Source organism: Leuciscus leuciscus, assembly GCF_965113295.1.
Source record: "Leuciscus leuciscus genome assembly, chromosome: 3".
Lineage (NCBI taxonomy): Eukaryota > Metazoa > Chordata > Actinopteri > Cypriniformes > Leuciscidae > Leuciscus > Leuciscus leuciscus.
The window spans coordinates 24,899,482-24,924,817 of NC_138727.1; the positions used below are offsets into that span (position 1 = coordinate 24,899,482).

General features: G+C 36.5%; 1 protein-coding gene and 3 long non-coding RNA genes across 10 annotated transcripts in view; 2 read left to right on the forward strand and 2 right to left on the reverse strand.

Annotated features, from left to right (window-relative positions):
• sugt1 (SGT1 homolog, MIS12 kinetochore complex assembly cochaperone) overlaps positions 1–25,336 on the forward strand; it is a 144,223-nt gene that overhangs the window by 33,448 nt on the left and 85,439 nt on the right. For all 7 annotated transcript variants that reach the window (XM_082165402.1, XM_082165405.1, XM_082165403.1 and 4 more), the window contains exon 5: positions 11,143–11,212. In XM_082165402.1, coding sequence (XP_082021528.1) covers positions 11,143–11,212 — 70 coding nt within the window. The remainder of the gene's footprint in view (positions 1–11,142; positions 11,213–25,336) is intronic.
• Positions 1–25,336, reverse strand: part of LOC309495645 — a 77,131-nt gene that overhangs the window by 6,308 nt on the left and 45,487 nt on the right. The window lies entirely within an intron of this gene.
• LOC309495643 lies at positions 12,323–17,174 on the forward strand. Its single transcript, XR_014204748.1, has 2 exons — positions 12,323–16,026; positions 16,097–17,174. It is a non-coding gene; the product is annotated as an uncharacterized lncRNA (long non-coding RNA).
• On the reverse strand, positions 17,971–24,067 carry LOC309495670. Its single transcript, XR_014204777.1, has 3 exons — positions 22,762–24,067; positions 21,140–22,603; positions 17,971–18,906 (listed from the first exon to the last, which is right to left on the reverse strand). It is a non-coding gene; the product is annotated as an uncharacterized lncRNA (long non-coding RNA).

A 25,336-nucleotide genomic window follows, 5' to 3' on the forward strand; every position in this document is an offset into this window, starting at 1 on the left:
ATTATGAGAGCACTAACAAACAGTAAAGGCACTATTGTTGGAATAGCCCATTCATTTAATATAATTACTATGTTCAGACAAGTGAATGTGTGTTCTTCATACTTCGTACAAGTTAACTTTTTGTGCTTTTTAAAAAATGTATAATGTATAATATATATATATTTTTTTTTTTTTTTTTTTTTTTTTTATCCGATTAATTGAACAAATATAGATTAATTAACAAAATAATCGTTAGTTGCAGCCCTACAAATGTGCATTTCTAAGAGACAAAATATAATATTAATTTGTGAAATGTTCACCTTTGATGATAAAACCACAGTTGGGTCTGGTTTCAACAACTTTCTCTCAGGAGCAACAATCTGCCTTTAAACTAAGAAATAAAGATAAGACATTTATTGTGATTATCAATATCGACTGATATGAAACATTTTATCTTTACTTTTTTTTGGTATCATTGCTTAGCCCTAGTTCATATAATTTTTATTGAAGTCCCTGTAAAGTCAAAATTAAGTATGTGTTCTGAGTTTGTCACACCACAGAAAAATGTGTTATTAGCCACCCAGCCAAATTTGAATGATAAAAAAGGCAGCCAAGTAAATAAAATAAGCTATCAAAATCTTGAAAAAATTAGCAATGGTCTCTGCTCTCATCCGCTGGATGCGCTGAAACCACGCCCACTCGCGGGAAAGTTGACTCACGGGCACGCGTTGCCGATCATGGCACCAGTTGTCGCGCGACGGGAGGTTGAACGCCAAGGCAGGAGATAGTCGGTTCGGCCCCATTCACCAGTAACAGCGGATTATCAGTGAATCCCAGTTGTCTCCGACGAAAGTTTATAAAACTATCCTTAGTAAAATGATCACTACAGAGGCGGGTGTTGGTGGTGATCCTCAGCTCTCCATCAAGGTGGCTCTAAACAAAATTAATCCACCTCTTGTTGATATGATCGTTGTTCGGAAATGTAAATAAGGACACCGATCTGTTTTGTAAGTGATCGCATCCAGGTAATACGCATTTCCGTGACGGAGGCATAGCTAGCTAGCAAACTGTAGGCTGTAGTAAATAGTACTTATAGTAACTCGCAATTGAGCGGCGAACTGATAGGGGAGGGGGCAGCTTCGGTGGCTCCAGTGCGTCATCGACAGTAGGGGCGGGGCCAGGAGCTCAGCGGCTCCAGTGCGTCATCGTGCCACCGTTTTAGCCCCGCCCAAAAAATCCTGAACACAGCAATGGAGAAAAACTGTTTAATGGTCTAACTCCACAATTCAGTACTTCACAGTTCACAGTCTTTGTAATGTGTTTTAGCAATACATTTCTAACATTTCTAATGTGTTTAGAATAATTTTTTTTTTTGCCTTTATAGGGACTTTAAGGATTTTATTGCATTAAAGGGTTTCACCCAAAAATGAAAATTATGTCATTAATTACTCACCCTCATGTCGTTCCGAACCTGTGAGACCTTTGTTCATCTTCGGAACACAAATTAAGCTATTTTTGATGAAATCCGAGGTTCTGACCCCTCATAGACTGCAACGTAATGACCTCTTTCAAGGCCCAAAAACAAAGGTAGTAAAGATGTCTTGATTTGTGTTCCAAAGATGAACGAAGGTCTTACGGGTTTGGAACGACATGAGGGTGAGTGAGTAATGACAGAATTTTCATTTTTGGGTGAACTAACCCTTTAAATTGCTATTTGTTTTTAGATATAATATTCAACACTCAAATACAACACTGGGGTGTATACAATAATTTAAATTGCACATAAGGCAGTTTTTATATCAACTTATATAATTGTCTCTACTCCAATTCGTTGTTAAAATATAAACATTTAAACAGTGCCTGTCCTAATTTTTCATGACAGATTTGTTTAAACATGCGTTGTTTAAAATGTATAAACTGTATTATTGCAGCTTTATATATCAAATTTATATATATTATTTATATATTTTAAAGAGCAGGGCAATAGTATAGTTATATTTTGCAAGGGAAAAAATTGTCTATGCTCTGTGTACTCTATATTTTTTGTAATGTAATAATTTTTTTCATTTTTTTTTTTCATAAATGCAGCGTGCGATCAGTGATCGAGAGGACACATACACGGTTTGTTGTTTGTGCATCAATATAACAGTCTCTCACTTACAGTACGTACATCACCAAAATTGTGCTCTTCAGACACAATCACAGAATATGACAGAGCTTGTGTTTTAAAGCAAAGGACACACTGGAATAAATAATTCACTAAAAACGCAATGCGAGTCTCCATTCTCTCCGATATCTCTGATGTAATCAGCCTTGCCTTTACATTAGCGCTGCAAATCTGTTTTTTCCCCTGCAAAATGTAACTATACTATTGCCCTATTCTATATAAATGTGAGATATGGAACTGGCGTTGGAGGGGAGCATAACATTCATGGTGGAACATTAAAGTGGAAACATTGCGGCAGGAGAGGAGATGGAAGCGGTGAGAGGTGAGTGTGTGCTCAGGACTGTTTTGATTATCATTACACTAAGATATTATACAAATATTTTATAAAAAAAAAAAAAAAAATTCACTCACCTTTGTTGTTCCATATACATACAGTATGATATGTATGTATTAGTTGTGGCCTAATGGTTAGACAGTCAGACTTGTAACCCCAAGGTTGTTGGTTCGATTCTCAATATTGGCAGGATTATGTATCTATGTATGGAAGCATATGAGTAGCAAATTTAAATTTGAAATGTAATATGCAAAATGACAATGCAATATGTAAAATGGCAATGCATTTCTGTATTTAAATTAAAAATTTCCCATCATTTGTGCAACGTTTGGTGCAAAATGAAAATTCAATTATAAAATTTACATTTGCCATTTCATACACTAGTTTTAATATGTGAATTGAATACATAATTTAACGCTTTATAAGTTGCAAAATTAAAATTTAAATGTATTACAGAAATCATTAGATATGTTTAACATGTTCAAGCAAAAACTGTGGCAAAATTGTAATTTAAATGTTATTTTTTCTTAATTGCATTTACACTTTCAGTCAAGACACTTGCGATTGCATTTCCATTAAGTGTCCCGCAATGAATGTAGCAAAATTCAATGTGCAATTTGAAAATGCATTCTGAGCCGATCACGTGCCCGCCCCGCCCTGTCAATCACTGCGTGAAGTTGGCCCCGCCCCCAATCCAATGCAAAACGTCGGCAAACTAGTCCACATTCACCCAAAATAGACTCATATGTTTGTTCTAATTTGTGCCGATAAACGTTTATTTTGTGCTGCTTCGGTTTCTTAAATATTAAAATAATATTTATTGGTCATTCTGAGGTCACTCAGCCCCCCTACCTGTTCCACATTCACCCAAAATAGTCTCGTTTGTTTGTGCGATAGTTTGTGCCGGTTAAAGTTTCGTGTGCTGCTTCGTTGTTTAAAATATTAGACACTGAATTATAGAGGATGACGTCACCAGCCCTCGACATGCTCCACATTCACCCAAAAAAGGCTAGGTCGATGAATTTGACCCATCAGATTCCGTGACCATGTATGTATTAATACCTTATCAATATGCTTTATAAAATGGAAAGGGACTCGCATGTATGCCTCATATTTTATGATTATACAGCCGAATAAACAGAGATGGTCACACATCACATTCGTCACTTTATTGAACATTACAGTCAGTTATAAATAAATAAAGAGCGGTCACATTTTTCGGTAGCTAAGTTATGAATACCGAATACCAACGGAGCTTTGTGATCTCAGAGTAATAGGCCTATGCATTTGTAAGGAAAAACTATAGGATCTCCAACATTATTGGGTATTACAGTTAATAGTAGGCTAATAAGAATAAAGATTAGCATGTATCAGACAATGATAATATTTTATACAAAACGAAAACATCAACACAGTCCAGCATCAGACAACAGCAGCGCAGCAGAATGTTGACATGGGTGTCGACGCTTGATAGGCAGAACATTCTCCCAGACCCAGACGGTCCAACATAGTACTGGTTCTATCACCTGCAGGCGCGTAATAATCTTCGGGAATACATTTCTCTGTCCACGCTCCACTTCATCTGCTAGTGAATTTAACGCTAGTATCAGCTCTGCCGCCGCTGTGTTTCCTTCCAACACCTCAAAATACGCACCAAAGCCTATGTTTACCTGTTGCCGAGCCCCGCCTTCACGCAGTGATTGACAGGGCGGGATGGGCACGTGATCGGCTCAGAATGCATTTTCAAATTGCACATTGAATTTTGCTACATTCATTGCGGGACACTTAAAGGTACAATATGCAACATTTTCTGCCGCTAGAGGGCGCTACATTCCAAACAACAACAACGGCGTAGCTTGATGACGATGTAAAGGAGCGTAGAATGATGGGAACTGTTGTTTTCAACTCCACCGTGGATGTAAATCAGTCAGACGGGAATCGAAAAATCATGTTCATGGATGTTCTATTTTTATAAATGTTGCGTTTAATGACATGCTTTTTGTGGCGAGGGGGGGCGTGGTTCAGCGCGGTCTGTAACGGGAGAGATAGAAACAAGACGAGTGGGACGTAAGTAGGTCAAGTGCAAATGACGAACACCTGTGTCTTTTTGCAGTATTATTGGCGTGGAGAGACCGTGCTGGAATCAGAGACTGGAGAGAAAATTGGACGCAGAGAAAGAAAACCGGTGGATCCGAGCTCTCATTTTTGAACTGTTTTGTGCCGTCGCCACGGTGAATGTGCGTTGTGCGCGACTTTTGTTTGTTTTGTTTTATTTTAATAAAGTACGAGTCCCAGTCACGCCGACCCGTCTTCTTCCTGACTCTTGAACCTCATCACACTTTTATTTCATTAAAATGAATTAACAGCAAGAAAAGTAAGGTTTAATACTAAATTGGTTATCATAGATGTTACTGTATTTGTCGAATTCATTGTTGTGATAACGCGGCGCAGTTTTACGTGTTCTAAACAATTGTTGTAAAAGTACATTCAAACATACCCACATAATTTGCCAAAATACTGATTAATCTTTATGTATAACACATGCTATATTTATTTACATGGCCATAAACACCAGACGTGATAAACAATGTCAATAAACTAGGGATGGGACGGTATGAAAATTTCATATCACGATTATAGTGACCAAAATGATCGTGATTATGAATATTATCACGGTTTTGTTAAAAACGAGATGAAAGTGTTCAAAAAGAACTGATGCTCACACTAAAAACAGTTTAATATTTGAAAATCAACAAACAAAAAATAAAACAAGCAGCTCTATGCACTTTTTTAAGCAAGATTATATTCTGTGGCATTTCCTTCCTTATAATGACCGTCGTCAATAGCAACGCATTATAACACCGCGCACATCCATGTATCGCAAGGGACGCGCACACGCTCTCTCGTTTCATTCAAATACAACTTGCCGTCTTGCGTCTCCGTTCTTGGGCGATTGTTTTGTACGCTAAAACAGGTAAGATTTAAAACATTAATCTCAATTCAATATGTCCCTGTAATTGTGTGGTAAAAAAATAAATAAAATCGGTCTAATAAGTGTACAATGATAGTGTTGTTTGAACTTGTTCGTCTTTGGCTCAAAGCCACTTGCTGCGAACTTTTCTTCGCGGAAGCTTCACGTTTATTTCAAGTGAGTGCGATTAAAATATTTCAACTCAAAACAACATTTTGTGCCCAATTATTTCCCAGACGTTGTTTTTGGTAAGTTAACTTGCCCTTACGTTCGCTATAAACAGTGGGTGATGGTCACACAAGAGGACTCGGCAGATCTGAAGTGTTTCCCCCCTATTGTAGTGACCATCCTTGATAAAGTTTTAAGCAACTTTTTTGTAAAAGCCAAAATATGACCACACCTCAGATTTGGTCCTCTTAAAACGCTGAAAAATCTCCCGAGTACGGTCACTGCCTTTCGCCATTCCTTCTCGAATAGAAAAAACAACATTGCGCGCTGCGTCAGACTGTTGCTGGCTGGACAAGATTTACAGTGAGTTATTAAAATCGCGATAATCAAACACGGTTTTAATGATAATTAAATTTTGAACGATAATACTAACCGTCAGTACATTTTATCGTGGTTTATAGTGAAACCGGTAATCGTCCCATCCCTACAATAAACTAAACACAAACCTAAAGCAATAATACTTTCCTTGCATAAACATAACTATTACCGAATGCTACATTTGGAAAATATAAAATTAAGCATGCTTTGTCGACACAACCAGCTGCAATCAGTAAATAATAATTGTGTTCCATAACGACAGCATGAAACAAGCTAACGTTTGTTGCTTGATAGACGCTACAACTAGGCCTACAACTTCCACATTTGTCCAGGACTCCACGCAGTACGAGCGGAAACCGAGGGTAACGCGGATATGACGCAATTGACTGGCGACTCCCAGCTCCCCCCTGCTCTAACGCCCCGTTTCCTTGGTTAAAATCGCAATTTTCTCATTATTTTTAAAAATAGTTGGAAACATTTGGGATATTGTAAGTAATCAACTTAACAAAATATATAACACTGGCCTTGAGATTTTGGGATATTTTAATGCAAAATTCTTACATATTGTACATTTAATGGAAATGCAATCGCAAGTGTCTTAACTGTGAGTGTAAATGCAATTAAGAAAAAAATTACATTTAAATTACAATTTTGCCACAGTTTTTGCTTGAACATGTTAAACATATCTAATCATTTCTGTAATACATTTCAATTTTAATTTTGCAACTTATAAAGCGTTAAAATATGTATTCAATTTCCATATTAAAAGTAGTGTATGAAATGGCAAATGTAAATTATATAATTGAATTTTCATTTTCATTTTGCACCAAACGTTGTACAAATGATGGAAAAATTTAAATTTAAATACAGAAATGCATTGCCATTTTACATATTGCATTGTAATTTTGCATATTACATTTCAAATTGAATATTGGTACCCATAAGCTTCCATATCTATGACACCTACCTATTATTCTGTCAGGACCACTATCGTCAAATACGATTGACAGTTAGCATACAGTTTGGATTGGTGGTATAGTTCTGTTCTGGCCAAGAACTCCCTGCGCATCCATGCAGCCCAGCATGGATAAGAGCAGGGAGAGCAGCATAACCCCCCTTAGGGTAAACAGAACAGAACTAACATGAATGTATTGCAGATATCATTAATTTGATATTTTAATGTACAAATTTTGAGAATTTAGTCTGATTCAAAGGGGAATCAGAATACCAAATCCTGACTGGATGAGAGGAGGAGCTGGGGATGGAGGAGGGTGATTAGGTCCTGAGAAACGCGATAGCTGCTGATAATACCGAAGGAGCTTATACAGACCCTTTCCAAAAAATTAGAATATCATGGAAAAGTTTGTTTATTTCCATAATTCCATTCAAAACGTTAAACTTCCATAGATTATAGATTCAGGGCCCACAACCTAAATGATTTCAAGTATTTAGTTGTTTATTTGTACATCATTTGGGCTTCCAGCTCATAAAACCCACGAAAACAGGATTTCAAAAAATTAGAATATTACATGAAATCACACAGTAATACCATGGTCATTGAACCAGGTTTTGGTTCTTTTAGCAGTGTGGGCAGGTGCAAATCCTGCTGGAAAATGAAGTCAGCATCTCCATAAAGCTTGTCTGCTGAAGGAAGCATGAAGTGCTCTGAAAATGTCCTGGTAGACGGCTGCGTTGAGTGGACAGCACAGTGGACCAACACCAGCCGATGACATGGCTCCCCAAACCAACACAGACTGTGGAAACTTCACACTGGATTTCAAGCATCTTGGATTGTGTGCCTCTCCATTCTTCCTCCAGACTCTGGGACCTTGGTTTCCAAATGAGATGCAAAATTTGCTCTCATCAGAAAAGAGGACCACTGTGTCCACTGTGCTTTATTAAATCCAGAGTCAACGCAGCCATCTACCAGGACATTTTCAGAGCACTTCATGCTTCCTTCATTTTCCAGCAGGATTTTCACCTGCCCACACTGCCAAAAGAACCAAAACCTGGTTCAATGACCATGGTATTACTGTGTAATTACTGTGTGATTTCATGTAATATTCAATTTTTTTGAAATCCTGTTTTTGTGGGTTTTATGAGCTGGAAGCCCAAATTATGTACAAATAAACAACTAAATACTTGAAATCGTTTAAGTTGTGGGCCCTGAATCTATAATCTATGAAAGTTTAACGTTTTGAATGGAATTATGGAAATAAATAAACTTTTCCATGATATATTCTAATTTTTTGAAAAGGGTCTGTATATGGATGCTGTGAAAGGCATCATATTATTCCTATAGGTAGATGTGGATCAGCTGAGAGTCAGCTGATGTGAGCTTGACAAACGTGACCTACCAGAACTAACGCTACGCTTGATTTCCATCGCCACAGACCAATAGTAGTTTGAGGGTGTTTACCAGCCGGAGCCAACTCCAAATGGACCTCATTTGACCTAATTTTGTTCAAAATGTCACACTATTTTGTTTTTTCAATTTCGCTTTAAGTATATTGTTCCATTCTATGTAACATCCAAAAAGAAGCCGATATCCGATATTGAGGAGAAGATCATGTTGAGTTAAGATACCTAGGGTTGCAATTCATTCGACAAGTGGCAGCTCTGGGTTTGCTTCATTTCAAAGTTCTCAAGTTAGCCATCACTAATCAGTCTTTTCAGTCTTTCCAGAGTTGTGCAGGACTGCACTTTTTTTGTGCAGCAATATTTGTGGCATTTCTTGTGCTGTGACAATATACCACAGACAACATTCTTCTAACATTTTTATTACTTTTTTGACCTCAAGAAACATTGGGTCTGAAATTTATAAAAATAGAAACTTAAGTTTTGTCCTCTTAACCCTGGAAAGCCTACTGTATCATGTTTAATGTTTAAGGACTCCAAATTATCAGCATATAAATATCTCATTGATTTACATTTTTGGCTGCATAAAATTTATAGTTTACAGTTATGAAACTCCCATAACTGCACCAAACTGATTGTTTTTTTGTTTGTTTTTTACAGTGGGTGTAGAAATACAGTTTTATTGCCGAGGTGTTTTTTTTATTTATTTTTTTATCATGGGGATAGTGTTGTCCTGTATGAAAATCCTTTTAATACATTTAATTTGTTTGACAGAAACTTCATGAACAATTTTAAGTGTCAGAGTTTTGGATGAATAGACCTTCAATAGAGGGACAGAAATCTGTTAGGTTTCATTAAAATGTCTTTGTTTTTTGAAGATGAACGAAGGTTTTATGGGTTTAAAACAACAGTGTTAATTTTGTCAGCCTTTTATTATTTGTTCTTGGTCCTGTGTCAAATGTCCTTTTTAGTTGTATCATATTTAATCAACTAATTGTGTAAATATTCATCAATAATGTACTGTATATTCATATATTTTCTGCAGGTGATGTGAAAATCCAGCAGTTTAGTGACTTCTTATCTGTTGAAAATGAGACCATCCTCTCTTGCCAACCCTCAGACAAGGCTAGATCTATTCCTGCACAGTGTTGGGGGCCAGCGCTATTATGAGCTATGGGCTTTTGCAAGAAACTGCTTCTCCTGTCCCATTGGCAGGCTACGGGGGCGAGAGGGTTCTCCATAAACAAAGAAGAATATGCAGGAGACTACAGTGATCACTTGTTGACTGATGTGATTGTCAACATCTTTGTTTGGCTCCTCAATGTCCCTGTCTCTAAGAAGCTGCTGGCCACCTCGGTCAGCAAAATAGTAAGAAATTCACTGATGTCCAAGCACAGAAGAAGCTGAACGAAAAGCTGGCACTTTGATGGAACAACACATCACAAAATCTAACATGCTGAGGAACATGCCCACTTTACAGTGGGTGTAGAAATACAGTTTTATTGCCGAGGTGTTTTTTTTATTTATTTTTTTATCATGGGGATAGTGTTGTCCTGTATGAAAATCCTTTTAATACATTTAATTTGTTTGACAGAAACTTCATGAACAATTTTAAGTGTCAGAGTTTTGGATGAATAGACCTTCAATAGAGGGACAGAAATCTGTTAGGTTTCATTAAAATGTCTTTGTTTTTTGAAGATGAACGAAGGTTTTATGGGTTTAAAACAACAGTGTTAATTTTGTCAGCCTTTTATTATTTGTTCTTGGTCCTGTGTCAAATGTCCTTTTTAGTTGTATCATATTTAATCAACTAATTGTGTAAATATTCATCAATAATGTACTGTATATTCATATATTTTCTGCAGGTGATGTGAAAATCCAGCAGTTTAGTGACTTCTTATCTGTTGAAAATGAGACCATCCTCTCTTGCCAACCCTCAGACAAGGCTAGATCTATTCCTGCACAGTGTTGGGGGCCAGCGCTATTATGAGCTATGGGCTTTTGCAAGAAACTGCTTCTCCTGTCCCATTGGCAGGCTACGGGGGCGAGAGGGTTCTCCATAAACAAAGAAGAATATGCAGGAGACTACAGTGATCACTTGTTGACTGATGTGATTGTCAACATCTTTGTTTGGCTCCTCAATGTCCCTGTCTCTAAGAAGCTGCTGGCCACCTCGGTCAGCAAAATAGTAAGAAATTCACTGATGTCCAAGCACAGAAGAAGCTGAACGAAAAGCTGGCACTTTGATGGAACAACACATCACAAAATCTAACATGCTGAGGAAGGAAAAAAACGGATTAATCACAACAAATTGAGACAAGAACTTGGATCATGTATAAGAAACTCATTGATCAGGTTAATGGAATGCAGTGTACACTCTATGTCAGACAATGTGTTTTAAGGATGGAAATCTGTTCTCTTTGCAAATGTTACTATGAAATTGGCCTTAAATTTAATTATGCGTGGTAACCAGCAGATACCCTGTTTATGATTGTAATAAATTATGAATGGATAACAACAGACCACCAACTGTCTTCTTTCGAAAAGGACCTCAATTATGCTTGTTGTCCAAAGGCTTCATGAACTTTTAGTTTGGGTATGTCATCTCTTGGGTCTGGGTTTGAGTTCATCAAGCTCTATTTTGTACCATGTATGTGGAAAGTGCCTTTATGATTGTGTATTATGGTCTAGGATTTTTTTTTTAAAGAACTTTATCATACAATTCTTTAATACTGGATAGATTGTTTTTGTTTTTTTAGGTGAAATGTATCTCTCTTTGTCTTTTAGAAGCAATTGATGATGCCAAGAAAGCCCAGCAGCTGCAGCCAGGTCTTGCACTTGCCTTCTTAAGAACAGGGTAAGTTCACAATATAGTTTTCTCACATAAAACACAAACCTGTTGTATTTGTATGCCTCTGCATCATTAATAAGTCATTGAAATGCTGTGCATTCTGGAATACTGGAATACTTTTCAAATGTACTGTTGAAACAGTGAGACCATTATAATCAGAGGTGTAGCAAGAGAGCTGCAGCAGAGGTCATCTTATTGTTCTTTGTCGAATCATTTATACAGAGGGTAATCTTATGCCGCTTTTCACTACACAGTACCAGCTCGCCTCGACTCGACTCGGCTCTGTTTGGTTTTCCACTGTGTAAAAGTTGTACCTGTACCTGCTTCCAGGTACTTTTTTTCGTACCACCTCCGGCGAGGTTCTAAGCGAGCTGAGGCGATTGTCGGTACACGATCCGTTCCACCTGCACGATCCGTACACGCATGCGCGTAATTACGTAGTAGAAAACGTCACGGTTTTCCTACACTATCGGAACCACGCATGCGATGGCACAACTTGCGGCATATTTGTGTAACGTTGTATTGTGTTTAACATTTCACAGCGGGTCTATTTTGATGCTTTTAAATGTAGCTTACGCTATGCATTACGATGTGTTTACGTGGTTGCCAATCCAAAAATAATAAAGGAGTTGTGAGTTGTTACATTAACATACATGATCAGTTTCCTCCATAGGCTACTCTCCTTTGCGATTCACTGCTGTATGGTATTAGGCTTAACTTGCCGTGTTTTGGTCTGAGGTCAGTAGTATTGTCAAAGACGGTTTGTGTCGTTTTTTTATTATTAAAAGCTGCTAATATTAGTTAACTTTTAAGTTGAGTAATTTTGTATTAGTATGGTATGGGTCTATATAATCTAAATGAGGAAAATGATCCCTTCAATGTTGTTTACAGAAGACAATAAGGAACATAATATGCATTTCTGCCTAGACAATCTGCACTTACATGAAGAAAGAACTACGTGGAACAGATCGTGCAGTGTCGTAAATCGTCGCAAAACAGAATTATCATTTGCGCATGTGCGTTTTCTACTGCGTCTACTACGCATGCGTGAAACGGATCGTGCAGGTGGAACGGATCGTGTACCGACAGCGATACTAAAATGTGACGTGAAAACAAGGCAGACTGCTGATTGGTCAGAGAGAATCGTCACTATTCACTGCGTCATCATTGCACGCGCCAGACGGAGTATCCTGAATAAAAAACAGCAAAAACAAAAACATCCAAAAACAGCATACACTCGATTTCCTCCATTGTCCTGTGTGTGTGGGTAGCGGGTGTATCTCGCGCGTCTCGCGTAAAAGATTAAGTCACGGCAGTTTCCTGCGGCGTCGCTATGACGACCAGGTACTATTGTGGAGGTACTATCTGCAATGGAAAACGGAGCGAAAAGCGAGCCGAGCCGAGACGAGTCGAGTCGAGTTGAGCTGGTACTGGTAATGGAAAAGCGCCATTATTTGCAATACCGAGAATGTGGCCACATAGGAAAGTAGAGCAGAAAGGTAGAGTATTTATTTTAGACCAAAGTTGAAAATCATGAAAAGGGGCCAACCAATAGTGACAATCACCAGATCAAATCAGATTTTGTTGAAGAAAAAAATCATATCACACTGCCCAGTTCCACGGACCAACAGACAGCAACATATTCAGTCTAACTTTACACCCAAAAAAGAAATGCTTTCTTTACAAATTGTCCGCCTTTTCCATCAACAAATAAATACTTTTAATATCCAACATAAAATAAATGACTTTAATATGCCAAAACAAAACATTCTGTACTTATTCCTCTTTATTACATAATAGAGATAGAGGGATGAATACAAAATACAAAGAAAAATGTAATTCATGACCCATTCAATCATCATTATTGCTTTATTGCAAATCATGCTGCTGCAAGATCCTTAGCAGTCCCTTGAATGGCTATCGCTGATCTGTAGAAAAGCCCTATCAGAGCATCTTCTAGAAAAAATACATAAAATAGTAACATTTACATAGTAACAGCAAACCACAAATTACCAGATTTAAGATTTTTTTTTTTTCTTCAAACCATCAGGTTACTCGACAGCCTCTAATCATCTCCTGCACGCCTACACTTTACTACATAGTAGAGCTGCAACTAACGATTATTTTGATAATCGATTAATCTTTTGATTTTTTTTTTTTTTTTTTTTGATAAATCAGATGAAAAAAAAAAATTTAATTACATTAATTTTACTTTATTATTTTAAACGATATTATTCCAAATCCTACCCAGTGCTGTCCTCCAAACAATGTGTAATGTAAAGCCTATGAAAACAAATATAGTGAATGTATCAATGTAGGCTATGCTGTACATTATAAGCAAAAAAAAAAAGGTTAAAATGCATTCTAAATCTAAAAACAACTGATTGCTTACTATTTTACAATTAAAACGACTAAATTAAAAATGATGATAAACAAAAACAAAATCACAAAATGTTAACTTGTATGAGGCATGATGAACATACACATTCACTCATATGAACATAATAATTATTACATTAATGGGCTATTCCTGCATTTACTGTTAGTGCTCTCATAAATATGATTACTCGTGTTACACGTGTATTTTTGAACTTGCACTTAATTTCGAACAAAAAAATATTTTAGCAAAATGTGTATTTAGTCAGAATTATTGCTCCGCTCTTCTACTGTGCTCCGTCTGTTTGACTCGCATATGCCCACTGGTGCTCGTTCATTGAAGTTTAACAAGACTCACTTGTCAGAGTATGCAAAATGGAAATACTTGCGTGACCTTCTAACATTTACAAATAAGAATATAGCCATAAAATGTAAGTTATGCGCTGAGGAAAACACGTGTCAGAGGCATTAAACAGCACACACATCTGTCAAAGCACGAGAGGGCAAGACTTGGTAAAAGCTTATGCTTTTGTTTGAAGCGCTTAAATATAAAGTCTAGTCACCTTCATTTATTTAGCGCTTTTAACAATATGGATTGTTTCAAAGCAGCTTTACAGTGATAATAGGAAACTAGATTAAAAAAAAAAAGTTTGTAGACGAACTTTAAGTTGGCATGAAAAAGCCTTGCCAGAAAGTTTTAAGAATTTTCAAAAGCTTGAAGTTTTAGTTTAGTAGTTTTAAAAGTTTGAATGTTTTCAGTTTTAATAGTTGAAGTTTTAGTTTAGTAGTTTTAAAAGTTTGTAGAAGTTGGGAAGGTTTTCAGTTTAGAAATATTACATAGAATGGAAGCTTAAATGAGTCTTGATTGATTAGAAATAGTACATAGAACAGCAGCTAATGGAGTCTAATGGGCCTCTCCAACTGTCAAAATTTGCATTTAGTTTGGAGTAAGAATGAAAGAATGACAGAAAGAGAGAAGGGAAGATTAGTTAAAAAGAATGATTAGTTAAAAAGATATAGATAGATAGATAGATACATAGATAGATAGATAGAAAGAATGGAAGCTTAAATGAGTCTTAATGGATTAGAAATAGTACATAGAATGGCAGCTAATGGAGTCTAATGAGCCTATTATCTCAAGAATTGTTAGGTGGTTGCTATGGTATTCTTGGTGGTTGCTAGGGCGTTTCTGGGTGGTTGCTATGGTGTTAGGCAGTTGCTATGGTATTATGGGTGGTTGCTAGGGTGTTCTGGGTGGTTGCTAGGCGGTTGCTAGGCAGTTGCTATGGGATTCTGGGTGGTTGCTAGGGCATTGCTAGGCAGTTGCTAGGGTGTTCTGGGTGGTTGCTAGGCAGTTGCTAAGGTGTTCTGGGTGGTTGCTAGGCGATTGCTAGGGTACTCTGGATGGTTGCTATGGTGTTCTGGGCGGTTAGGGTTAGTTTAAAGTAGTCTGAAGTAGGGCTGTGTGATATGACGATATATATCGTATGGACGATATAAAAAGTATATTGTTTCATATTATGCTCTATCATTTATATCGTGATGTCGCAAAAAACATTGTTTATGACACAACTTTTTCATCATTTGGATGACTGCAATCTTACACGCAACCACGGGGACGCAGGCAGAAACGTGAATAATGGTGAGTGAAGGGGAGACAGAACCGTGTGGCTCCGAGCAGAAGGACCAGCCAAGACAAACCGAGGAGCTTGTTCCTAAACGAGGGGCTACCTCTGTAGCATGGACATGGTTTGGTTAACTTTCTATATGTTTGGTTGACTATTTTATTTTGATAATGAACATGCTGCGATGTCAAGTTAGCAATGCTAGAACGTGTGCGCGTGTGAGGCGTCGGCGCGATCACATGATTTTTTGTCCTTCTGAGGGTCCTGTTACTCCATATGGTCATACGGATAGAAGCAACAACAACAACAAAAAAATTATTCAAGACGGTATAGTTTTTGTGTAATACAGAAAACAAGCACGATGCCGTTTTCTGCCGTCTCGGTTTCCTTTACGTGAACTTTGGATCCCATTGCATGAACCGAGGCCAGCAAAAATGTTCCTTTTGTTTTGTTAATCTGTAATTATTTAAGTGAAATAGCCTATATTTTGCGTATAGGCCTATATATTAGTTTTATATATTTAGTTTTATTCTGTTTCCTCCGTTCACAGAAGAGCTTTAAGTGCGTGATGTGACATTGTTTGAATCAATGTTCTACACTATCCTGCAATTTTCGCTGGTTTCAAAAACAAAAAGTTACATATTACCTGCTATTCATTTTCACTGAAATGTAGGCCTAATTGTTTGACATTTGGTGACATATACAGTAGCATATACATCCTCGGGAAAACTAACGCCAGCGCATTGCCATTGCGACTTAGGCTACCTATGACTTGACAGCTGAGCGCGGGCATTTCACTCACGTTGATTCTGGCTATGCGTCAATATCACATTTGCATAGTAGCCTAGCCTACTGTTTGAATTCGTGATTGGTTGACTGCCAAATTAAGATATTTAACAGAATGATCAAATAACGTTAATAACCGGTTAATGGCCTTTTCAAATAAGTGTGTCTGTGAACGATTAAATTCGATTTTGTTTCCTTTTCTGGTTATTTTCCTGTCAAAATTTTGTTCATTTGTTTTTGTTCATTGAACAGATTCAGAGCCCTGATTGCTGCTACATTTTAAACTTGAAAGTACAATGTTTACATTTGGCATTTTATATATCAATATTTTATGTTGGGCTTTTATATTTCATTCATATTTTATATTTCTACATTCTTAATCAAACATTTGCCCAGAAGTTCTAAATAAAGGGAGAAAAATAATCACATATGAAAGAGTACATTTTTGAGTACATATTTATATTCTATACTCTATATATATATATATATATATATATATATATATATATATATATATATATATATATATATATATATATTAAAAGAAAGTATTTTCCATGTGGTAAATATTTAAACTATTAATGGATTGAATTTACAGAAAAGGTACTATATCGTGATATCGTTATCGGGATATAAGATGACTTATATCGTGATATGAGATTTTGGTCATATCGCCCAGCCCTAGTCTGAAGTAGTTTGAAGTTTATGATAGATAGATAAATAAGTTAGACAGACAGACAGACAGACACGCACACACACACTCAGATACACACACGCTCAGAGTTTGAGTTTAGAGTTTAAAAGTATATAAATTGTTTATTAGTGTACGAGTTTAGAGTTTATACGTTTAAATGAGTTTAAGAGTTCAGAGTTTATTAATTTATGAGTTTAAGAGTTCATAAGTCTATGAATTCATGAGTTTAAAAGTTAATTAGTTTATAAGTGTATGAGTTTAGAGTTTATTAGTTTAACCCCCTGAGGTCTACGGTATCGCCGGCGATACCAGCTCGCTTTTTTTTTTTATCAGTGTAAAAGAAACTCATAAATACTCTGTTGACTTTGATTTTCCATAGGAGTTTCATACATCAATCGATTCTGTTAAATGTGTATTATTTTTGTGTATACTCACAATAAAAACAAAGTGTTGTGCTTTTTGCCAAATAAAGAAAAATAAACACGAAGCGAGTTCTGCCTTCTCTCTGCCAGTGTAGTCCATTCTGAAACGCGTCCGAAAATGAACAATAACTCAGCGAATACTCAGTCAACCTCGGATAAACAGATAGACTAATATTAGCGTAGACGCCATCCTTCTTATTCAATTCAATTCAAATTTATTTGTATAGCGCTTTTCACAATACATATTGTTTCAAAGCAGCTTTACAGAAAGTGCATTTCAGAAATGTACATAGAAAAATACAGTTAGTTAATCATGTATTAATTTGGGCATAACATATCGCCGGCGTGGAGTCGTCTCTTGACAGGCGCGGAGTCGTCTCTTGACAGGCGCGGAGTCGTCTCTTGACAGGCGCGGAGTCGTCTCTTGACAGGCGCGGAGTCGTCTCTTGACAGGCGCGGAGTCGTCTCTTGACAGGCGCGGAGTCGTCTCTTGACAGGCGCGGAGTCGTCTCTTGACAGGCGCGGAGTCGTCTCTTGACAGGCGCGGAGTCGTCTCTTGACAGGCGCGGAGTCGTCTCTTGACAGGCGCGGAGTCGTCTCTTGACAGGCGCGGAGTCGTCTCTTGACAGGCGCGGAGTCGTCTCTTGACAGGCGCGGAGTCGTCTCTTGACGGGTGTTGGGGCATCTGAAGTTTCCATGAGAGGCTGGATACAAACTGGAGCTGACGAACTCTATTTACTAGCGTCCCGAGATAATGACAGAAAAGCAGATGGGAAATAATTAGTGTAGCTGCTGTTCATAATATTAATGCATTCAATCTTATTCAACTGTAGTATAAAAGGTAAGTATTATGTGAATCTAGTTTTAAACTGGGACAGCGAGTCTGAGCCTCGAACGATATCAGGTAGGCCATTCCAGAGTTTAGGAGCTAAATGTGAAAACGCCCTCCCTCCTTTAGTGGACTTAGATATCCTAGGAATGACCAGAAGCCTAGAATTTAGTGATCTTAAAGAGCGCGATGGATTGTTGGGCGATAGAAGTTCCGTTAAATACCCAGGAGCTAAACCATTTAGGGCTTTATAGGTCATTAGTAATACTTTGTAATTGATACGGAACTTAATAGGTAACCAGTGTAGAGATGATAGAATTGGTGTTATATGATCATATTTTCTTGACCTAGTAAGAACTCTAGCAGCCGCATTTTGGACTAACTGTAGCTTGTTTATTGAGGATGCAGGACAACCAGCTAATAAAGCATTACAGTAATCTAGTCTCGGGGTCATGAATGCATGAACTAACTTTTCTGCATCAGAAACAGATAGCATGTTACGTAGCTTAGCAATGTTTCTAAGGTGGAAAAAGGCTGTTCTTTTAACATATGAAATATGATTTTCGAAAGACAAGTTGCGATCTAGTATAACTCCCAGGTCTTTTACTGTAGTGGATAAAGTAACAGGACATCCTTCTAAATTAAAGTTGTATTGTAAGAGGTTTTGTGGGCAGTTTTTTTGACCAATAAGTAATACCTCCGTTTTATCTGAATTTAATAGCAGAAAATTACACGTCATCCAGTATTTTATATCTTTAACACACTAACACACTAATTTATTGTTTTCATCTGGTCGTGATGAAATATATAATTGAGTGTCATCAGCATAACAGTGGAAATTAATTCCATGTTTTCTTATAATATTACCAAGTGGCAGCATATATATTGAGAATAGCAGAGGGCCTAACACAGATCCTTGCGGCACTCCATAGTTTACTGACGTTATCTTCGATTTTCCCCATTTAACCCTCTGGGGTCTGAGTGGTTTTTGGGGTCCTTGAGATGTTCTGACATGCCCTGACATTTGTGCTTTTTTTCAGTTGCTTATAAACATATTAATGGCAAAGGTATAATTACACTCTATTTAGCACAAACATGGCTATCATAATATGTGAGCAACATGCATGTACATGTTTGTATTTTTGAGAGAATAATGTTTATGCATGGTTATTGAAAAAACTAAAAACTAAAGTTTCTGAAATAAGGTCACAAAACACATACTAAATATGTGACAATAGGACTTTTGACTTATGGATGTCGTTGCCTAGAGTTTTTTCTTCAAAATGATGTGAAAATCATCCTGTCCTTATCATTCACATAACACAATACATTGATTTAAATCTTGTAAAACACTTTTTGTTTGTAAAGACAATATGCGCAAGGGGCGTCAACAATTCAACAGCATCATGCATATGTAGTGATTCACACCTGAGGAGACAATGGGGCCCGCATATATATATATATATATATATATATATATATATATATATATATATATATATATATATATATATATATATATATATTCTACCAAATTGATTCACAGTTGGAAGCATGTTCATTTTTTTTTTTTTTTTTTACAAATTTTGCTTGCAAATTGTATAATATCCAAGGAAAACATGTCTAGTAATTGTGCAGTTAATTCTCATACTGTATTTTCAGTTTTGGAATATGTATCCTCTCCCCAAATTTGTCAATAATAAAACACAATAAAAATTATTTAAAGAAAAGGCTTATATTTACCTTTTAAAATTTGTTTACATCTACCTTGTAAATATATATTTTTTATTAAAAAGGTTACAATTACAACAACAATTGAAGTGTAATCTTTCTTTGTAAAAACTAAAGTATACATTTTATCATACATATTTCAAAGTTAAGGATTCATTACTTCGAATATAGCTTACATTGACAAAACATACTATATTTAACATATTAGCAAAAATTGACAAACAAAAACTTATTTGAGGTGGCAGATATTTTACAGTAAAAATGTGTAATCTATCCAAAACTAATCAACGAAATGTTGTCTTTCATTTGTCTGTAACATAGGTCTTTCGTTTTTATTATAAGGAATATAAATGTTAATTTGCAGTTTAATACGTTGCTTATACAAATACATTTTATTTCAACACATTTCAGTCGATTTTTACTCAGTATAGCAAAATAGTTTGCTAAAAGCAGATCATTCATTCACACACAGAAACGCAAGTTTTTGCGAGTTGTGGTAAACAGCGCATCTCTGCCGTTCATTCATTCACACAGAAACGCGATTTACTTGAGAATGAAAAAAAAACTTACTACAGTATTCCATCCGTTGCTCCTCGAAATACCAGCACTTCTGAGGTACGTTTTCCATTATTATTATTCCTCACAGCGCTGCGAGACATTTACATTTACATTTAGTCATTTAGCAGACGCCCTTATCCAAAGCGACTTACAAATTAGGACTAAGTTCAGCGAGTCATCATAAAGAGGCAAAAGCAACAACAACGCAGGAAGTGCTCAAAATACGAAGTTCAGGTATTATTCAGAGTAGCATAAGCCTGATAAGTGATGTTTCGAAGGGAAAGGATTTTATTTTATTTTTTTATTTTTTTATTTTTTTTTATCTATAAGGGACAGTGTAGACAAGTAATGATCTGAATCAACTTGATGTGTTTTCTCGAGCTGATATGGGGGCGTTCACAGTTTGTATGGGATCGTCTCAGTCATTTGCGTTTGAATAGCGCGCGCTCTCCGTGGGCGGGGCCGATTAAAACGTAATGAGCTGAGATGAGCTTGACTGGAATCGCTCTCTTTTAATACAGATTTCACAAGATGAGAATATTTGTTTTTTATATAAATTACTTCATTTAAAAGAAGAGAATTCAAGCTTCATGCCTGTGTGTCTGTATGCCTGTTTGACTGATTATTCGCTGAGTTATTGTTCATTTTCGGACGCGTTTCAGAATGGACTTCACTGGCAGAGAGAAGGCAGAACTCGCTTCGTGTTTATTTTTCTTTATTTGGCAAAAAGCACAACACTTTGTTTTTATTGTGAGTATACACAAAAATAATACACATTTAACAGAATCGATTGATGTATGAAACTCCTATGGAAAATCAAAGTCAACAGAGTATTTATGAGTTTCTTTTACACTAATAAAAAAAAAGCGAGCTGGTATCGCCGGCGATACCGCCGACCTCAGGGGGTTAAACAGACAAAATGGTAGCGGTCTCATAAGTACGATCTAAACCAGCTTAATGCCTGTCCATGAACACCAGTGTAGTTTTGTAGTCGATCTAAGAGTATTTTGTGATCTATAGTGTCGAACGCAGCGCTAAGATCGAGTAAAACTAGTATTGAGATACAGCCTTGGTCAGAAGCTAGAAGTAAATCATTTGTAATTTTAACGAGCGCAGTTTCTGTGCTATGATGCAGTCTGAATCCTGACTGAAATGATGTAACTTATGATGTAACAAGTACATCAGGATTTAGGGGAAGTGTTCCTGGTTCCGGCTGACCTAATCTATGCAGCCTAACATTGAATTATAGAAGTCTATAATGTGTTATGTGTATGCTAGGTCAAAGAGAAGTGTTTTTAGTCTAGATTTGAACTGACAGAGCTTGTCTGCTTCCCGAACAATGTTAGGAAGATTGTTCCAAAGTTTTGGTGCTAAATATGAAAAGGATCTACCGCCAGCAGTCGATTTTGATATTCTAGGTATTATCAACTGGCCGGTATTTTGAGATCGCAATAGACGTGAAGGACTATAATGCGTTAAGAGCTCGCTCAAGTACTGGGGAGCTAAACCATTTAGTGCTTTGTAAGTAATTAGCAATATTTTTAAATGTATACGTCGTTTAATAGGGAGCCAATGCAGTGTTGACAGAACCGGGCTAATATGGTCATTCTTCCTGGTGCTGGTAAGAACTCTAGCTGCTGCGTTTTGGACCAGCTGTAGTTTACCACTCCAGATAAAGCGTTGTCGGGAAAATTCGTTTTGCGTACCTACCCCGAAGTGACAAAATAAAATTCTGTATCAAAATTTATAAGGAAAGACCAATACTTTGTTTAGGCTTGGTTTGTAGGGAATTACAAACCTGCGCACATATATTCAAACGCACATAACTATAGAACCAATTCTTAATGCGCATGTGAACGCCATCATCGTTTATCACAGGTTCGCGTTTAAAGTCTGTGTTGAGAGAATGGTGTTGTCTTAGCGGCCCCTAATTTAATAACAATTGATCGTTGCGACGGAAGTGAATCAATCAAAACTAACTTTAGCTGGAAAATAACTTTATTAACCCTCTGAGGTCGGCAAACGCGCCCCTGCGCTTTGCTGGATTTTCTTCACATTGTAGCACAATAAACTTAAATTACTCTGTCATTTATGGTCATACATAAAAAAGAAATATAAAAAAAGAATCTGTGATATTTCTACTTTTGTATGTGTCCACTTACAATCAAATCAAAACGTTGTACTTTTGTAAAATAAAGAAAATAAACAGGGTGTGCGTTCTGCCTCTCCGTCGCGGTGAACTTTTTTTTCTTGAGCACGTCTATAAACTGAAACAAAACTCAGCGAATACTTATCACACATTTATGAGCCATATACCTTTATACACATTTAAGTGTGTACTTTTAAATGATCGGATTCAAACTGAAAACAAATATTCTCTGTTTAAAGGTATAGCGGAGGATGTTTTACTTCCTGGTGGGTAGTCTAAACTATTGGTCCTCCTAATTGTCAATCATTCTGGTGAATCAATCAAACTTTTCAAAAAGTGGAGAGGGCGGGTCTTATCTAAAATTTGGAAAGATCCTCCGCTATACCTTTAAGTAATTTGTATAAAACCAACAGGATGTCCAGTATCTCAAACGCTTGCTAATTATTTTTAATTTGACCACTCACACAAAAGTGATTCACATGCAAATCGTCCACATGGAACGCGAACGCCCTCGTTACCTCAAACACAAAACACCAAAAAACTTCACGTCTCTGCTTTTCGTCGAGTTTGGAAGACACGTCTGAGCTTACATTGGATTTACCTCAGAAGAAGAAGAACGCGATTTGAAGACAAGAAAGATGTAAGGTAAGAAATTCTAACTTATTAGTTTATGGTATTGTTGCATAAACTTCACATTGCAGTTGAACTGTTGCTAGATATATGGTGAATATTATACTACCCGTGTTTACTGTTAAATACTGTTTGTGGATATCTGCTCAAACATGTATAATATGGTAACCATAATGTTTAATATTTTGGAGCGCGATCGTGTTTGAATGTATCATATTTTGGAGCGCGATCGCATTTGAATGTATCACATTCAAACGGGATTGCGCTCCAAAATATGATACATTCAAACGGGATCGCGCTCCAAAATATATCATATTTTGGAGCGCGATCTCGTTTGAATGTATCATATGTTTGTATGTTGCATAAACTTCACATTGCAGTTGAACTGTTGCTAGATATATGGTGAATATTATACTACCCGTGTTTACTGTTAAATACTGTTTGTGGATATCTGCTCAAACATGTATAATATGGTAACCATAATGTTTAATATTTTGGAGCGCGATCGTGTTTGAATGTATCATATTTTGGAGCGCGCTGTGGGTTTGAATGTATCATATTTTGGAGCGCGATCCCGTTTGAATGTATCATATTTTGGAGCGCGATCGCGTTTGAAAGGAAAAATGCACCAAACATTAGGCTTTATGTTTTTACTATTATCTCATTGCATATCATCATAACGAATGGAAACATTTGAAGTAACATATGATAATCAATATATTTTTCTCTAGCATTGTTACTGAAATCTTTTGGAAGATTTATAGGCTGCTATAGGTTATTGTTATTATTATTTTATGCAGTACTGCACATAGCTTATGCCTACAAGGCACAACAAACATGGTGTTCATTATATTATATATTGTTGGAAACATTTGTGTGTGTATTCTGTGAATTTTAAAAAGCAATTTCATTATATTATATATTGTTGGAAACATTTGTGTGTGTGTGTGTATTCTGTGAATTTTAAAAAGCTATTTTAACCAGAAAAATCTAAAATGTATTCCCAAAACCGTGCAGCCCTAGTTTCTCTTGATACCAGTATGTTCACCTTTTTTCTTTTCTTTCAGGGACCAGATGCTCCACTGAGTCCTGCTGACTTCAACATTCACATGAGTCTCTGTACATGAACATGGTAAAGTGAAAATCAAACACCTTGGAAATGAAAGGTATGTACAATGTTTTTAGGAATGGCACAAAGGTCTCTGTCTTTGGATCATTGTTTTCAATGTGCTCTTTTGTCATTTGTTGTGTATCTTTGGATTATGTTGTGTTGTAAATAAATCCAAACAATCTAAAAGCCATTATTTTTTAAATCTCCTCATTCTTTGTGCAAGGTTGCCCTGAATGACAGGGCCTGATCGCTCCTAATAGGGCTGTTAGGGGAGTGTCTTTGTCTTTCTCAGGTGTTAAAGACTTGCATATTAATGAGATGATCACGCCTCTTCGCATAAGGCTTTTTCACACAAAACACGTCTTAGAAATTTTAAATCAATATATTGTCTTATCTGAATGAGCGGTCAGGGTGATTTTCACATAGTTTTGGAGCAAATATTCTAGGCTACGTGATACAATTTTCAAAAGTCTTGTGAAGAAATAATCAGTATGGGTTTCATGGCCTTATTTCAGTGACAATTTTTTTTTGTATTTTCACAAACCACGCATAAATGTCATTATCTCAAAACTACAAACTTTTACACACATGCTGCTGATATATTATTGTAGCAGAGTTTGTGCTAAATACAGTGTAATAAGACTTTAGCCATGACAATGTCACAAGTAACAGAAATAAGCACAAATGTCAGAGCATGTCAGAACACCTCCAGGGCCCAGAAAACAGCTTAGACCTCAGAGGGTTAAAGAACCGCTATAAAGCCAAAACAATCTCTGTTACCTTAAATTATACGCTTATCTCTGTAAAGCTGCTTTGAAACAATCTACATTGTTAAAAGCGCTATATAAATGAAGATGACTTGACTAGTTTATTAACCAGGGCTCCAGACTAACTTTTTGCTTTGGTTGCACTGGTGCGCCTAACTTTTTTATTTAGGTGCACCAGCACAAAATGTAGGTGCACCCAATTTTTTTTATCGGCTCGCGTCGCCTTTAACGGCAGAATTTCAAAGTCACCTTTTTATCACGCTCTATATATATTTATATATATTATGTACATGATTTTAAACAAGAATAAAGTGTAGGTAAATCGTTTTTTTAAGCACAGTTATACTGTATATAAAAATAAAAATCTTTAAAAAAAAACAACATTTTTTTACAAGTGCTTCACTGAGATGCCAAACTAAAACATTAAGCAAAATAAAACATTTCAAAATATA